The sequence below is a fragment of the Cariama cristata genome, unplaced genomic scaffold (genome assembly GCF_000690535.1).
Source record: "Cariama cristata isolate BGI_N322 unplaced genomic scaffold, ASM69053v1 scaffold3968, whole genome shotgun sequence".
Classification (NCBI taxonomy): Eukaryota; Metazoa; Chordata; class Aves; order Cariamiformes; family Cariamidae; genus Cariama; species Cariama cristata.
The window spans coordinates 1-17,062 of NW_009630480.1; the positions used below are offsets into that span (position 1 = coordinate 1).

At 35.7% G+C, this 17,062-nt stretch overlaps 1 protein-coding gene across 1 annotated transcript in view; it reads left to right on the forward strand.

Moving 5' to 3' along the window:
• Positions 1-463: 463 nt before the first annotated feature.
• Positions 464-17,062, forward strand: part of MTBP (MDM2 binding protein) — a gene marked incomplete at its 5' end in the record, with an annotated part of 27,970 nt that continues 11,371 nt past the window's right edge. Inside the window, 16 exons of the mRNA XM_009705537.1 lie at positions 464-544; positions 1,581-1,654; positions 1,773-1,918; positions 2,406-2,464; positions 3,438-3,569; positions 4,556-4,571; positions 5,106-5,220; positions 5,813-5,947; positions 6,748-6,842; positions 7,637-7,709; positions 9,316-9,433; positions 11,551-11,724; positions 12,896-13,009; positions 14,360-14,517; positions 14,878-14,996; positions 16,270-16,425. Coding sequence (XP_009703839.1) covers positions 464-544; positions 1,581-1,654; positions 1,773-1,918; positions 2,406-2,464; positions 3,438-3,569; positions 4,556-4,571; positions 5,106-5,220; positions 5,813-5,947; positions 6,748-6,842; positions 7,637-7,709; positions 9,316-9,433; positions 11,551-11,724; positions 12,896-13,009; positions 14,360-14,517; positions 14,878-14,996; positions 16,270-16,425 — 1,765 coding nt within the window. The remainder of the gene's footprint in view (positions 545-1,580; positions 1,655-1,772; positions 1,919-2,405; positions 2,465-3,437; positions 3,570-4,555; positions 4,572-5,105; positions 5,221-5,812; positions 5,948-6,747; positions 6,843-7,636; positions 7,710-9,315; positions 9,434-11,550; positions 11,725-12,895; positions 13,010-14,359; positions 14,518-14,877; positions 14,997-16,269; positions 16,426-17,062) is intronic.

The window sequence follows — 17,062 nt, forward strand, 5'->3', positions numbered from 1 at the left end:
GCCGCGGGGGGACGGGGCCCGGGAGGGCTGGAGGCCTTGCCTTGTGGGGAGCCGCCTGCCGCGGGGCCCGTCTGAGCTTGCTTAGTGAGGGCTTTTCTTTGCCGTCTCTGGTCTAGGATCTGCGCCCACGAAGGCTTTTCTGGATCCCTACCTCGTTAAATATTTTTTTTTTCTTTCTTTCCCAAACTGAAAGTCTTTAATGATTTAAACCTTCAGAAACTTAGGGAGTTTTGTGTTTTATTGTGACACTGCTATATAACTCGGTAGGGCGTTTCTGAGATGTGCAGTACTTTAACGAGAATTTTCCAAAATTTGTCTTTTTAAACTCCAGCAAATCTGTAGTTGACAATTTTTTTAAAAAACGAAACTTCCGGTATTAAACTGAACTTTATACTGTATTTGCGAGAAAGCAAGACTTAACTTCTGTAATTCAGTAGTTTTAAGAAAAACTTTTTTTTTTCAGCCGGGACTGCTGCAAACGTTTATCAGTTCCTGAAAGAAAGCTGTAACTCATCTATAAATGCCGATATGAGCGCATTCCCAGGTAAATATAGTAATGTACGGTAAGGTAGGGCAAATCTTGTCAAGGAATTGGCCTGGGCACGTTTTATGATCTAGGTGAAACAAGTGAGAAGCTTCAGGAAACCCAGCTTCTGTGGTGTGCCTAAACCTGCAGGTGGGACTACTGCTGCTGCTGTTTCTGTGGAGAACTGATGTCCATTTCAGCAGCTGAGGTGTTAGGAGGTGATTAAATAGATTGGACAGAAGAAATGAAAAACAAGGGTTTTTGAAAAGTTGACAAATTTCAATCCAACTTAGCAAGGAAGGGTAGGAAAGGGCTTGTTTCTCATGTCAGTAGGCAGCTTGATATTTTTGTTACTCCTATGATGTCTTCTAATTTTTTCAGTGGAAGCAACATTTGTCTGTTGGATATCAATTCAGAACCTTAATCTATGAATATTTATTAAATAATTTTATCATCTAAAAATAGATTTCTGAAGATCTGCTTTAGTACTTTTAAGGGTTGGGTGTTTGGTTTTATTTGTTAAAAATGCTTTCTGAGTTCTTTACTTGATTTGAATATCTAATGTTGAACTATTAAGGCTTATCTTGTCACAGCTGTCGTATAATTGTGATTCTTGTGGGGAAACCACTGTTAAAACTCATGAAGGTGGGAATGTTAAACTGTTTTCAACTTCTGTGTTTTTTATTGCATAGAAGTGTTGAGAGAGTATCTCAGCTTGTGAACTGCATAAACGATATTTATGAAAGTTGCAATGTAGTTCGGGTACGATACAACTTCTGCGAATAGAGAGCAATATTGCCCAGAATGGAGAAGAGATCAAAGATTTTCTTACTAACAGTCAGAGGATCAGTAATAGTTAGACACTTGTCAAGACACTTACCTAGACCTTAATATGTTTCGAACTTAATTATGATGCCAAAGGAAAGTAGAACTCAAGTCATTGTGGCACATTAAATGACTCATGTAGACTATTTCAACAGAGATGTTCGTTATAATAGGAAGAATAGATCGTAATGGATTGATTATTCTAAATAATTGTTTTATCTCTTTGCAGCATGTTCAGTGGCTGGTATTCCTGGTGTAAAGAAATGGTATTTTGCAAGTCATGTTATATGCAGTTATTATCAGGTAATACATAATTTTTTTCAGAATGTAAGGTCCTCAGCTGTCTGCTTGTTTTTAGTGCAGGTTAAAACTGTGATGTTCAAAATTCTTTTTGCTTAATTAATTCTTTTTGGTTGATTAGTTCTGCAGTTCTGACTGGGAGGAAATAAATTTTGACACACAGAAAAATGAAGGCTCTCTCCAAACAAGTATTGACGAATGCCTGGGAGCCATACAAAATTTTGAGGAAGACGACAGTAACAGTAGAGAATCACTGTCTATGACTGAGTATGCATAATATTATTTTTATTGAAAGTATAGTGATCTGACGTTTAACAATAATAACCCAAGGGAATCAAGAAAAATTAACAAGTAAAATGTTATTACCAAAGCAACAGATAACTATGAACAATCCCCTACTACTACTGAAAATAATTTCATTTCGTTTAATATAGCTTTCATTTTTTTAGCTACAGATCATTTTTATAGGATAACCAAAGAGTTTCCTAACAACTGACGGTTGTATATACAAGAAGTTTTTGCTAATCTGTCTTGAATCCTACTTCCAGTTTTACTGTAGATTGTTTTGAAGTCATTTAGCCTACTTCTGCCTCAGTAAAAGGGGGGATAAGTGTAGCTCATTGCCTAGGTATGTTTGTGCAGAATTTTAAGATGTAAGATACTTACATCAGGTAGTATTCATTAGTTGTAACTTTTTGTTTCTAAATGACTTTGTTTATATTTTGTTTCTAACCATGTTCCCCTTCATTTTCAGTATCTATGATGAAGCTGCCGAAAGTCTGCATCAGTTAGCTGATAAACTGCCTGCCCCGGGTAATCTTTCTTAAAAAAGCAATCTCATTTGAATTTATCTTGTTAGTTATTACTCTAAAAACTCAGCTAGTAAAATGATAGTCAAATGGAAAAATTCAGAGGATGTTAGTTTGTTAGGTGAATTAACTTGTATACAGCTCTTGCAAGTACTCTAAGGAACTTGAGCATGATTGGCATTGCAAATCAGCTTACAGAGTAGTTTGCAGCTTGTTTCTTTGTCAGGCTATATTTTGATAGACTGTACGGTAGCTATTTATATAATCAAGTTTTCCATCTGAAATGGCACCAAAGTAGTAATAGACAGTAAACAATACAAAACTCAACATACAACCACAGGAAGTTTTTATGAAAAAGATGGAAGGTGTTGACATCAGGCTTACATCTGATTTGCCAGTTGATTGCTTGTGGGTGAGAGCAAAGCAGCTGTGAAGGAACATAGATCAGAACTATTGGATTCAGATTTTGTAAACTGGAGATGCACATCACCTTACATGTTAGGGTTACATAATGTTGCAGTAGTAAGCTGTGAAGGAACATAACTATTGGATTCAGATTTTGTATGCATCACCTTGCATGTTAGGGTTACATAATGTTGCAGTAGTTGATTTGGGATAGCAAAGGAACTGAATGCGGAAAGAATGACAAATAACAGTTACGAGATGTTAAAAGGAGGAAAATGACATGGTGTAGTTATACTGGAGACAACTGATCTGTCAAATACAGTGCTGAGTGAGAGAGGAGAAGGGTATATAACCGTTGTAACTGGGCAAAAGGCAAAATATTTTGTGTTAATCTAAGAAGAGCAGCAAGAGATGAACTAAAATGCGTGAAAAGTGTTTTAAATCTTGCTGAAGTTACTTGAAGTTAAGCCCATTTTAGTGCAGTCAGTGATAATCATTACTTTTCTGTCTTTAAATGACTGAATAATTTACTGAATAATGGTACTTTGAGTCATATATAACTGTTTTTATAGGCAAAGCAATGGTTGATGTAATACTGCAGGCTGTTGAACGAGATGGACCCAAGTTGAAAGACTGCTTACCTGTTATCGGTGCCCTGAAACACCTGAGAGAATGGCACTCTGCACAAATCACTATTGCAGCAAGTGACTCTAAAGGGTATGCCATTTATTTTAGGTCTATAAACAAGATCACTCTTGTTTTGTGTTAGTGTGTGTCCGTGATTTAAAATAAAAACAGTGTCTTGAGTACTTCACATGTGTACTTTGAAAATACATAGATTTATCTTCTATTATTGATTGAGGGGAGGAATTACTCATGCTGATTTAGTGTAAATACATGCTCTAACCAGAGGGGCTGGCAAAACAGCAAGTCTTCTGAAGTTCCTGTTTCTATGAGAGCAGAAGGTAAAATATTTTCTCTTTCTTTTCCATCACTAGTGGCTTCAGTGTGCATACGATGTTTTGAAGTTGTACTATGCTACATGGTAACTTGTATTGATTGTAGTTTTCTAATTTTTGTAAAATGAATACATAACTGCTGGTTTTACTTTAAATTTTATATTACCTTTGGTATTACGTTTCAGAGAGAAAAAAAAGTGTCTGATTTGTCCCTTTTGAAAATGGAGTGTAAATGCTCAATTACTTCCTGTATGCTTCTGAAGAGTCTTAACACTGAAACTATTGATTCAATTTGAAATTAAGTCCAGTAATTTCCTTACCGTCCTCCTCTAATTGACATAAGTAGGCTGTAATATTTCTCAGTAGAAACCACAGTGGTTTAGTTGTTTTTTCCTGTGCAGTAGATTATTGTGTGGCTATTGAATAACTTGGCATGGTCTCTTTCACTTGCCCTGCCCTCCATGCCCAAAAGATTCAGATTTGCTTTGTAGGATATGTGGTTAAACTTAATCTTAAGTTAATAAAACTGTTTAAAATTAAAAAGCTGAATGCTCAGTCAGTGAATAGAATAAGCAATATACATACTATGTAGTACTTCCTAAGGTATATGGAGGAAGATAAACTTCCTGCAGTGACTTCCATGAGTGCTTGATCTCAGTGCTCACTGGTACCTTCCTGTGCAGGCAGCTGTTGACAGAATAAATTTTTCTACTGCCTTTATGTAAAATAAGGCCATTTGGACATACAGTTTCTCTGATGAAAGTTCTTTCACTTACTCTTCCTGTTCTATTGATGATGCTGCCTTCTCTTAGAAGACAGCCTGCCAGTAGGACCCACAGATACTGGCTGTTCTGTCTCTCTGTTGTTCAATTTGGGTCATATTTGTGCTGCAGTCATATCTTTACTTACAAGGCTAACTACAAACCATCTAGGTGGGCCAGTGATAGCCCCACTGGTGGCTACCTCGCTTTACTCCAGCTTCTAGCACCCAACCTTACTATGGTATGCCTGCAGCTTGCCATTGTTGATCTTATTTCATGTCTGGCAAAGTTCTTTGCTGTCATGTTCATGGAGCATATGAACAACTTCCTTTACAGAACCTGAACCAGCAATTCTGTAATATTTTTTACTTTGTGGAATATAAAGCTATATATATCTGTCTTAACATACGCAAGACTATTCCGTACTAAGAAGTAGTAGGTAAATTCAGACAAATTGCACTGCATGTTAATTTGTAATATTAAATTTGGTAAGATTAATTCTTCCTCATTTTTACAGTAGCTGGCAAAAGATTGCAGACTATCTATCAGCAGACTTTGTATCTTCAGATAATGTCATGAATATTATTGATTTAAAAGAACTCTGGAGAGGAAAGATTCAGATATGGGAAAGAAAGGTAAAATAACTTTTTTCAGCTCTGATTTTTTTTTAAAGCATCTGTGTACCTCATTTAAAGCATGTATTGTACAGTGCATTTTGTGCTTTAAGCCAAATTTGGTTTTGACAATGTAATTCAAAGGGGCAATGTGCAACGGATCTGGGTGAGTGAGGAAACAACTTGCTTTTTAGTATGATAAAAGGATAAATGAGATCAAGACATCAAGATCTGAATTTCAGAAATCCAGATGCTCTCCTCTGAAATACTTGCCTTAGAACTTCTTATTCAAAATTTAATGTTTTATATCTATCAGAAGTCATTATTATGTAACTCTCTAAGTCGTTGTTGCAAGTGCATGTCTAATGGTTCGCAAAGACTGATAACTTTGTGATAACTTCACTGATTGTGAAAGACATTGTTTACATTTTCAGTATTAAGATTTTGAATATAGTAGTTGGTTATCTCAGTCTAATATTTTTACCTAGTTTTACATATCTGATGGAAACAAATATACTACTAATTGTTTAAAATAGTAATACATCTAACTGGCTGAAGAGACAGAATTTTTCTCTCTTTTGACACATTTATTGTTTGTTCCCCCCCCCCCTAGTTTGGATCAGAAGTTAGATTTCCAGAATTTTGTATGAAGAGCACTTCAGCAAAGACATTCAGCACTTCACATTTAAGTTCTTGCTTCCATGTTAAAAAAGAGCGACAATTGAGGAATACTGATACTTTCCCAGAGGCAAGTATTATTCTTGATCTTTCTTTGAGCCACTAGAATTCATCTGGTTTGCTTCCCTGAGAAAATTAGTAATTTGGGAAACCTTAGTCAGAATTGAAAATTAAACATAACAGTAACCCTTGCCTAAGAATGAGGAATACTTCTGTTCATGTGCATTCTCAGAACAGGTCCTTAAAATTTAATCTGTTCTTAAGAATGCGATAGCAAAATTTTTTTCAAGTAGAAATTGAGACTTTGTCCGATCTTAATACTCAAAATATGTAATTTAGTTATGAATTCTCTACTTACCTAACCTTTTCTACTTAATTTTAAAAGTTTGTTGGTTTGGCTTTGTTTTGTTTTTTAATTATTGTTGCTGTTTCATGTTTTCCACTGGAAGTAGATGCTTGATGGGAACTCCAGGATCATGTTTGTTGATGAAAATAAAAATGAGTGTTTAGGAAAACCAATATCAGTTAAGATATTATTATTTTCTTTGTTAAAACATGTACATTTTGGGTTGCATTCATCTGTTCCTGGTAGATGTTACTTTTTTAATTTGGATAAGAGTTACAACCCACTTGATGCGTGTGGTTGACATTCTAGAAAGTAACTTTTATTGAACAGAATTAAATACCTTCCTTGTTTTTTATATAATTATGTTTAGTATGATATTGTGAAATGTTTTTATCTTTATATTCCTTTATACCTCTTCCAGATGTACTTCTAAGGCAAATGCCTCCAGCAAAACACCTGAGGAAGTTCTACTGAGAAAACAGCATATATAGTGTTACTGATTTTTTTATTTGATCTCTTTTCAGGTTTTTCATTACTATGGTCCTGCCCTAGAATTTTTACAGATGGTGGTGCTCTCTGATCTACCTTCTTTTTTTATATCGGATCTGGAATTCGAACTGTATCCTTTTTTAGGCATCTAAACTGCTACTGATAATGGTCTATAGCAGAAAGAAATCAATCAGGATCTACCTATGCAAGCAACACATGAGGATTGACAAGGGCTCATTCTGTCCTAGCCTGCCAAAATAGTCATAGTGATTCTTCACAACTGGATTTTTTAATGTTGAGATTTAAATAACACTAACAATAACCAGCTATTTTTTATATTATTGCACATATACTTTGTTGATGTGTATGCTATTTGTGGGGAAAGAATAGAGAAATATTTACTGCTGTGTAAGTTTAAAAAAAAACACCCAAGCCTTACTCATTTGTGCTTCAGAATATAGAAACATTTTTCCACAAATCATGTTTTTAATGTGTAGGTGCAAAATCTGTGGCAAGGTATAGCAGAAGAGTTTTCTCTATGGGTTGTGTATGCTACAGAGATCTCATGGTGTATTCCTGTTGGTTTTAAATTTATGTACTTTTGGTACTAGTCTTGGTGTAACAATAGTAGCTTAGGCTGTATATGCCTGCCAGGATTTTGAATATATAAATATCTGTTTATACCTGCCTATATTAAAGATGTTGGTAGTGTATTTCATCATATAACATTTCCAAGTGTACTGCTTTGCCTGGAAAGGCGAGTTTCATATATTTTATTTCATATATATGTGCTTTCTTATATTTGTGGTATCAAATATTAGACACTTGCAGTCCTTATTTGAAATATGATGGTAACATGATTTGTAAAGTAGAGGTGCATACAGTTCTTTGTGAAGATGAGATTCCTTAAACTGTTCTGTTCAGGAGCCTGGCAAGAAAGAGTATCAAGGAGACATCTGCGCTGCTTTTGGACCAGATCTCTTCTCTCTCTGGGAAGGTAAAACCTTCTTTTTATTTAAATACAGCAGAAAAATGAATAGAGATATGTTGCTCATAAACGATACAAGAATAATATTTTTAAACCTAGTCTCGCTGTAAGGTCCTTCAATATTTAATTCTAAAGCAAATTTGGCTTTTAAAGGTGCATACTATACAGTCCTGACAATTTGGAAGCCCACTGAATGTTTTTCTCTTTACCTTAGCTAAGTTTCGATTTCCTAAAACATTTTGTAACTTTTAATCCTATCCTGACAGATAATTTCTGTGCTATCATAATGCAACTGTTTTACCAAAAAGAAAAGGCAGGCATGTGTGCAGCCTACAAAATGTATCTAGCTAGTCTGAAGTGGTAAGCTTTTTTGTTTTGCATGTGCATATTCTGCTTTTCCATTCTGATTTTGGATAAAAACAGTTAAAAGGGTTCTTGAAACATTTACAAGCCTACTTCCCCCCCACACCTTGGAATGATAGTGTGATTATTCATAGCCACAGTATTATTTTGAAGATGTTTTTCCTGAATGTTTAAGGTGATGTATGCTTGTTTAGGAAATTTGATTTTAGTGTTTATAAAATAAATCTATGCTAATCAAAACAGAACCTGCAATATGAAAATGCTGATACAGTTACAACAAATAACTGAAGTTCTTTATTTACTGTGGAGATAGTATTCCATTATCAGGCTGTTAAATTTCATTTTCAGCTTGTTATTTAGGTTTTCAGTAACTTTTTTTCCTCCCCTGCCATTCCATTTTCCATTATGCTTAGCCAGAAGAGAGAGAAGTCCTTTTTTAATGCTGTACCAAAAATATCTTTTGGAATGATTTTATATTGGTAAATATCCCAGGTGATTTTCACTTTACAGGAGGGTACTGAACATTTCTTTTACAACCTAAGAGCTTGCATTTCTACTAGTTCTTTTAAATAAAAAGCCGAAGCAGTTAAAACACATTCTCAGGCTACTTTTTAGAGTCTGCACATGTTGATTTGAATGTGTTTTCAAGATAACAGTTTCTTGTATGTATTTCTTTTTCAATCTACTACTGGAAATATTGTGCATTTACAGGCTTTTCTAATAGCTGTAAAAGCATTGTTTTATTGCTTGAGTATTCAAATATTTATGCATTTTTTCTATTAGTGCCTATTGGCTTGAAATTTACGTACAGACATAAACATAGTCCAGTATCTGATTAATTAAAAAGGGAAATACGTAGGGAGGAAAAAAATTATATGTTTTTCAAAGGAATGCAGAGTTGCTGATGCCAACTATATATTTGAATTCTATTTTCATTCTGGATACTTCTCTACAGAAGCGTTTTTAGCCAGATTGTTGAAAGACTTGTAACAGGTACCAAATACCTTTTTATGTATGAAGTAGAAATTCAGCAGTTAACAATCTCTCAACTGGGGTGAAAATAAGCACATTTTTTTACAGCTTCTGTGTCAAATGCTGTTCCATTTAAATTGATGTGAATGTCGGAAGTGTTAAGTAAAGATGTTTTTCTTCAATTGAAGTACATTTGAAATAATGTCAAATCAGTAGCTCAAGAATGAAATGTGAAACAGATTTCAGTAATACTGCATATGTTGTATTTACTCTCATTTAGGTTGGAGCTTTATTTACATTGCCATGTAATGTAAGCAGTGTAGTGATCCCATCCCCTGCCCAGCTGAGTACCAAGAAATGGAAGGAATATATGGCTAGGAGACCCAAGGTCATAAATGGTAGGTAAAAGGAAGATGACTACAGGTGTATTTTGTTGTGGGTATATGTATATGCGTATCTGTATGGTGGATTTTTTCTATATATTTGGGGTGTCCTTTTTTTTCTCCAATGAAATTAGGTCAGTGATTGTAATCTTCATTACAAAAGCTTTTGGTGAATGTCAGTTCAGCTACACAAACTTGTTGTAGAGGAAAATTGATAACAACATTGTGGCAAGCTTTAGGGAGACAGTGCATCTCCTTTAAACCATTTCTGTGTCTATCTGTCAGCTAGGATCCAGCTTTCACACACCTTTCTAAGGTGGTTGTACTATCCATGGGCAAAGAGGTTTGCTTCTGCAGATGGAAATCCTGTGTGCTTCACTTAGGTGCTTCCCTTCTCGCTTAAGCATTTCCAGAGGTTCTTCAGTGCACTTGTATTTAATTTCAACCTCTTCCTGCGAAAATACAGAACATCAGGAAATGCTGGATGCCTCCATTCACCTGAGAGCCAGTGTGCTTAACTTGTGATTGAGAATGCACCTCTTCGTCCTTATGGGGCTATACTGATGGCAGCCGACTCCTCTTATGCAGTGTGCCAATGCTTAGAAATTCTATCCAGAATGTGAGAGAACAGGATCAGTGCCGATCAAGACTGGGTGGAGTTTCTCAGTCAGGCAGTATATATGCCCTGCGAGTGGAGGCACTGTACAAGTAGTGACTGTGAGGTTTGTAGGGACTTGAAAATATCAGACTAAAAGGAGTTTGGTGATAGCCCAGTGCCTAAAGCACTTATCTAGGACAGGATCAGATGTAGGATTCTGCCTTCTTATGTGATTTTGTTGTTTATACAGTGGTCTAATATATAATTCATGCAGATTCCAAGGAACAATGACTTCTGTTGCCAACTGAAGATGGTGTTTGTAAACAAGTATGCAGATGAGGATGGCTGACAGACTGATATTCTTTCAGGTTTTGGGACAGGCAAAAAATTGAGAGGAATTAGGAAGAGTTGTATAACAGGGCAAGAAGCTGAATTCTATGGCGTGGGTGCTGGCAGTATATAGATTTAAAATGATCTCTGCATGTTTGGAGGTGGTGGAGCAGAGAGGATGTGATTATAGAGCTGATGATGGCAGTAGCATTTATACTGTCTTGGAGAGATACTAGTGATGCAGTCAAATGAGCACAAGATTGCCGGTGCCTGCATGATCTTCTTTGTCCTGTGCTCCAGAGGAAGGGTTTTGTATAAGTATTAACTATAATGTGATCAGTAATACACAGTATGTTCTTATTAGGCCTCTTGAGCAAAATTTAGAAGAGGAGGAGAAACATGGCCATTTAAACATATTTGCTCATTTAGTTGAAAACTGTTTTTTTTTAGTGACTACCACTAATCTGACTATTTTAAGGATTTACAAATCCTTAGTCTCTTCAATCTGTGGGGAGGTGTAATTCTTTGAATTGGTAGTTATCATATATTAAGATTAAAATGAGAAATAAATCTTTTCCATGAGGAATCAGCTTTGAGATGCCAAGAGAAACTGGGAAAGTAAAATATTTCAAATGACATGGGGAATGGGCAATAGGACAATAGTGAAAATGTCTCTGGAATCTTTTTTTCTTTCTTCTTTCCCTGGATCTATATATTGAGGTAGTGGGTTTTCCCCTCTCTTCACTTTGCCCTGCAACTTAAACTTTTCAAGGAACACTGGAATACAGTACTGCAAATATCTTAACAAAATTAAGTGATTTGACTTTCAAAACTTAGTACATGAAGAAGTATTCATTCTCTCGATTGCTACATCTACTGTACTGATGTACTTTGTAGCCTGCGTTAGAAAGCTGTCCCTTGCTTCAACCACAGGCGTTCAGTGCTGGTAACGTGCTAGCTTTAAGCCAGCGGTGTAGTCCAACTCATCTCTGCTCCTGTAGCTCGCTTATTTTGCATGCTTTTCAGTTGTAGCTTTTTAAGGGATAAATATCAGCTGTAGTTAGTGTGTCTCCTAAAAAGATGTTAGTAAGATTTCTCACGGAACAGAGTAGAGCGAGTGAAAGAATTTTGATGGTGGATTATAGCTTGTTTTAAACCTGTTTTCCTGAGGGTGTTTCACAGTTATGTCCGGATGTTTTTTAAGTTCCAGAAATTGAACTGAAAGGAGAATCTTGCCGATATTATTTCCTGCTACAAGGCAATGGCTCTGGAGGATGTAAAGCAACGTTGATTCATTCAGCTAGCCAGATCAATGGTACGGCCACTCTTGCTGCAGTAAATGGAAAGCTAAAGACAAAAGCAGAAGAAACAGAGTCAAGTAAGAGTTATTGCGTCCTTATTTAAGAGTATCTGAACGCAGCAAATGCTACTAAAATTTATATATGCCCTTTATTCATCCCAGTCTGTGTTAAAAATGAGAAAACAAGGAGGAATGTTACATTTTGATGAATATATCTATTCTTTCAGCAATATTTTTTCAAATTGATAAAAAAATTTAATAAGATCTTATTTATTCACACAATTTACTACTGCCATTTTTTTTAAATCAACTAAGTAAACTTGCAGTCAGTTGTTTCTCATAACTGTGATTAGTTGTAAATCTTTTAATGTTCAGGGACCTCCAGGTAATATTAATGCAAATCAAATTTGCAAAAACCTTAAAGTTTAAAAAGTGTGTGTTGCTGGTGTAAAGACTGACCAGCCCATGGCTAAAATCTAGGCAATTATCTGTTGGCAAGCCTGTTTCACTGGTGATTTAAAATAAAACCTGCAAGGCCAGCAGGCAAGTTGAATGTCATGATCATGTCTTCAGTTACTTTGCAGATGTCCATATTACTGCAGAGTGGTTAGGCTATGAGCTAGCACTCATATCATAGTGGCTCCACTAGGTAAGAGCGTGTACATAGACATTTATCTTAGAGTAGTTGTCCTGTTGCAATTACACATACTAGACAGCCCTGCTAATTCATGTTTGCTCTCAGTAACACTGACAAAGAAAAAGAGCACAGTGACCTGTATCTTACCTACTTACTTCCTTATTATCAAAATAAATCTGTGTGCGATATGACTGACTGCTGACCATTTGTCGTAATTAAAATCCCATTATTACGGTGTCAGAAGACTGAAAGTCCTTGACCATATGTTGGGAGAAAACTTTTCTTTCCTGGTATCAAACTTACGATCTTTTTACCTTCTTTAAATGTCAGTCATGTTAATTGTGTTGTCATTATATTGGTTTTGTACAGAAATTCAAAAATACTGGTCAGACATCTATTCTAAGTTATCCCCCTGGTGTTCAACTGTAATTAATTTCCTTTCCTTTTTTTTTTTTTTAAATGATTAACCATATTTGTAAGTCTGATTGTTTCATTTGTATATGAAATTTGTATGTCTGCTGTGTTTGTATCTTCTTTCAAGAAGTAATTATTTGGTGTCTCTGAAGTCCTGTGAGAGAATCTTAATTAATAAATTTCTCCTAATCTGTACAGGCTTTCATATTGCTGACTTTGTCAAGTCTCTGCCACATTTTTGTGGAGAGGAGATTGTACAGAGAGAAAGGAAACTGTCTCATCTCCAAGTGTTTGCCTTGAAGGAATATCTCAGTAAGTAACGGGGAGAGCACTCGTAGTTCTCAAACTAGTATTTAAAAGGTCTTTATTTCAAACTGAATGTGACGGTTCACCTTACAAAACCAAGGTGAGTTGATCACTTTGTGAAGAAAAAAGTGGCTTTAAAAAGAAACTTTTTGTAGTATATTCGTAATTGTATGTCAGATAATGACTTTTAAATATTGAGGAAAAGAGAATGCTGAACTTTATTTAAAGTTGGTGAGTGTTTGTTACACTAATACTCTGAATGTTTGAGCATAGTTTTGGAATAAATCTGTGGTAATTAACTTTTTCTCTGCTTTGGTTTTTTGTATGCTTTTTTCCCTCAAAAGCCCTTACTGCTGGATGTGCCTTCTACAAAAAAAAGAACTCTGTTTTGGGTTTTTTAGAGGGTTTTTTTATCTTATTCCTTCATGTAAAAGTCTTAAACAGCAGAGGAGAAGTATGCATTGAAGATTCGTTACATTTATCATGATCCATCATTCATAATAATAACTGAGAGATCATCCTCTGTCAGTTTTCGTGACTTTGCAGAGAAGTACGTTTGACTGTCCTGATTTTTTCTGTCTAAGTCCATTGCTGAAAGAGACTCAATTAAAACAAAAAATGCTTCTGAGAGATTGGCTAGATTATTGAAAATGGCATACTGTGAAGATAATTTCAGTGTATTATCATTAACAGACTAGCAGCTTAAGGAAAATAGGAATCCTGCTAATAGTCTTGTCTTCCACCCCCCATCCCCACCAACTTGCAGTCGTTCTCAGACTCCTGTCTGTTTTAGCCCTGAGCTTGGGACTGCTTTAGAGCTTGTGTTTTAGTTTTGAGTGGGTCACCCATTTCCATTAGGATGAAGACTGAGTAGGAGCAGTTGGGATTTGCTAGGCATCCTAAATCATACCAGAATTACCTGACCCTTGATATCCTGACCAAAGAGACTGGAACAGGCTGTCAGTTGTGTTGGAGCCACACTCCTGCAACAGCAGTAAAAATAGGTGGGTAGGAGGCTTTGCAGACTGGAGCTTTTCATGTTTAGGCTCGGCAAGTCCAAATGTTTATCTCTGAGGGATTCAAACCTGAATATACTCAGAAATGCACATATACAGAAATTAAAGGACTGTAAAAAGGTGATTCGTATGTGATTTCATCTATTCTCACTACTAAGTTCTTTTCACTTGCCTATGAAATAAATCACCCATAGCTTGCCTAAGGGTAGAATGGTACGTGTCAAGTTAACTGACTTGTTCTTTTGGGGTGGGGATTTTCTTTGGTTGGTTTTTAGCAGGCTCCAGTTAATCTTTGTTACTTAGCAGGTGCAGTAGCTTTTCTTTCTCTTTCCTTTTATAGAGAGAAAGGAATTGACTGAGCAACCTCCAGTTATTTCTACTACTGAGTTAAAAAACTTGTTAGAACTTACAAGAGAATGTTTCTTGGACCTGTGCAACACTAGTCTTCCTAAACTTGTTCTACAGAACGTTGCCAATAAAACTAGGTCACGCACTGTGGTTTCTGGTAAGAATTGTTATTTAGAAAATACACTGTGTATTCTCTTCTGATGTATTTTCATACCTGTTGTCATTTTTTTACTGGAAGAAGGAGAGTCTTTTACCAAAAGAGGGAAAAATAGAAGGAAAAGTAAAGTAGCTTTCTAGGCTTTTTTTTTACAAACTGAAATTACTTTCACATTAACTATTTCCTTTCTTTTCCTTGACAAAAAAAATTATGCAGAAAACATTTCTGATCACAGTATCAGGCAGATTTTCCTTATATTTATATACTTTTAAATATATAAAAAATATATATAAAGGAGATTATATACATATGTATGTTTCTTTAAAGAATAAATTTCTTTATTTCTGTTAAAGGTTATCCACTATATATTTCTTGCAGAATCTGATTTAATGGAGCCAAATCCATTGGAGTGGCCAGAAAGACATATTCTTCAGAATTTGGAAAACTTTGAAAAAAACAAACAAAAAATGAGGTAATGGTTAAATACTGGAGATTTTCTTTGTAGTAGCCATTGAACATCTCTCTAGAGGAACTGTTAGCGAAAAGTAACATAGTTCCAAAACTAAATTACCAAAAAATGGCACTGCTAGAAAACAGTAGCCATAGTAGAAAAACATAGAGAAGTGGTGGGTGTTTTTTTTTTTCCTTTCTCCAGCGTGCCCTGGGGCACAAATAATAAAGATAGTAGAGCAGTTTTTGTTAGTTTGTACAATGTTTCTAATCTCCTTGTATTTCCTAAATAGTCAGTTGTTAGTACCAGGTCTCGAGTAATTTTAAAGTAGAAGATCCTATTGGTTTTATGTTTGAAATTTGTATTTAGTTTTGTTTTTCCTTCAGTACTGTTTAAGTGAAACCTGTAGACCTTTGTGTCACTTAATACAGCCTCTTGATTTCAGTTTAGCTCTCACTTTGTATAAGATTTAATGATCTTTGCTGGATGTTAACAGTTTTGCCGACAGACCTTTAGAGCCAGGTGACCAACTGCCTTTGCCTCTTCCTTAGTCATTTCTGTCCTGTTTCTGTCTTTCAAATATCATAGTTGGCTATGACCTAGATTGGAGTTCTGCGTGTCAGAAATACTCACGTTCGTTCTCTGCTTTCTCATGGGCATTACTATTATTATTGGCTTTTGTTTCTCAAACAGGAGAATTTCTTCCTTCTAATTAGCTTTTGAAAAGCTTTCTGAAGGACCTTTCTGTTTCATAGTCAGTTAATGTTTATTTCATTGTATTCTGAACTGGTTAGTCTTCTACTTGTCCTGAATCAGTGTACAGCATGTTGCTTCGCACTTTGGCTATACTTGATTGAGGACACTAGAAAAATAATGGAGTGGAGAGTTGCATACAGTAGTGGCTTTATGATTCCTTTGCTGCATATTGTATGTCTCTTTTTTTTTTTTTTTTAAACAGGAATGAAATTTTCATTCTACAGGTCCATAAATAGAAAAAAGGGTTGAATAATATTCTTCCCAAGTTGTTTTTCATAACTAAGCTCTCAAATCTTGAAGAAACTGCGTTCTTCAGTAGGATGGTAGAGAATTTGCATCAAATATACTTTATCATGAACATATGTGTAAATGTTTTCAAGGAGCAACCTTGTCCATTTTACTTTGGAAATACATTTTATTGCTCTAGACTAGCAGTTGTTTTTTGTTTGTTTGTTTGTTTTTTAATACAAGAAGATTACTACATTGAAAAGAAAAAAAAAATCTTAGAATGGTCGTCTTTTTTTTTTTTTTTCTCCAGAGCTTCTGTATTTGCACATTCATCTGAGCAATTGCTGGGGCATAAAGATAGCCAGCGCGAGTCGTTGACATTGCTCGATGCTAAAGAATTACTGAAATATTTCACACCAGAGGGGCTACCGGTTGGTGATCTTCAGCCACTACAAATTCCCAAACGGTATGAATCCAGCATATTAAAACCACTGAAGACCGTACTCAAAACTGATGTAAGGGAGTGTGAATAATGACCAAATGAGAGTCTCAGAATGGCCTTACTGGATTTGAGTTTGTAACTTGCAACCTCCTCGCATCACATGCCTGCCAGTGAAATCAACTGTTACGGCTCTCCAGTCAGTCTTGCTATTTAGTTCTTTCAGAATCTGAAATGGCTGCAGATGATGATATTGGTCTTATGCATTTAAATAACAGAATAATCACCTGATGTGCAAAAGTGTGCCAGTAGACCTTTGCCATGGCTGTGCTACAAGCTGCCGCCACCGTACGTGTCCATTTCCAAAAGAGTGTTTCTAGCAAAGCAGAAGTTACTGTGGCAGGAGTTTTAATTTTATTGGTGTGATTTCTTCCATTCAGTGGAGGGGAGACTGGGTGGGAAAACAGAGTGTAAAACAGGCAATAGCTGAGCCTATTTAACTGTGTTTGTCTCATGTCGTGATGGCCCAGCATTCCTATCTATATTCTTCTGTGGTAAAGCACTCCTTAAAGGAAGCTTGTCTACTCTGACTGCTTTGCAAGTATTCACCCTTACTGTGTTGTCTGGTAAGTATTAGTGTATTAGCTATTGCTTTTTCCGCAGG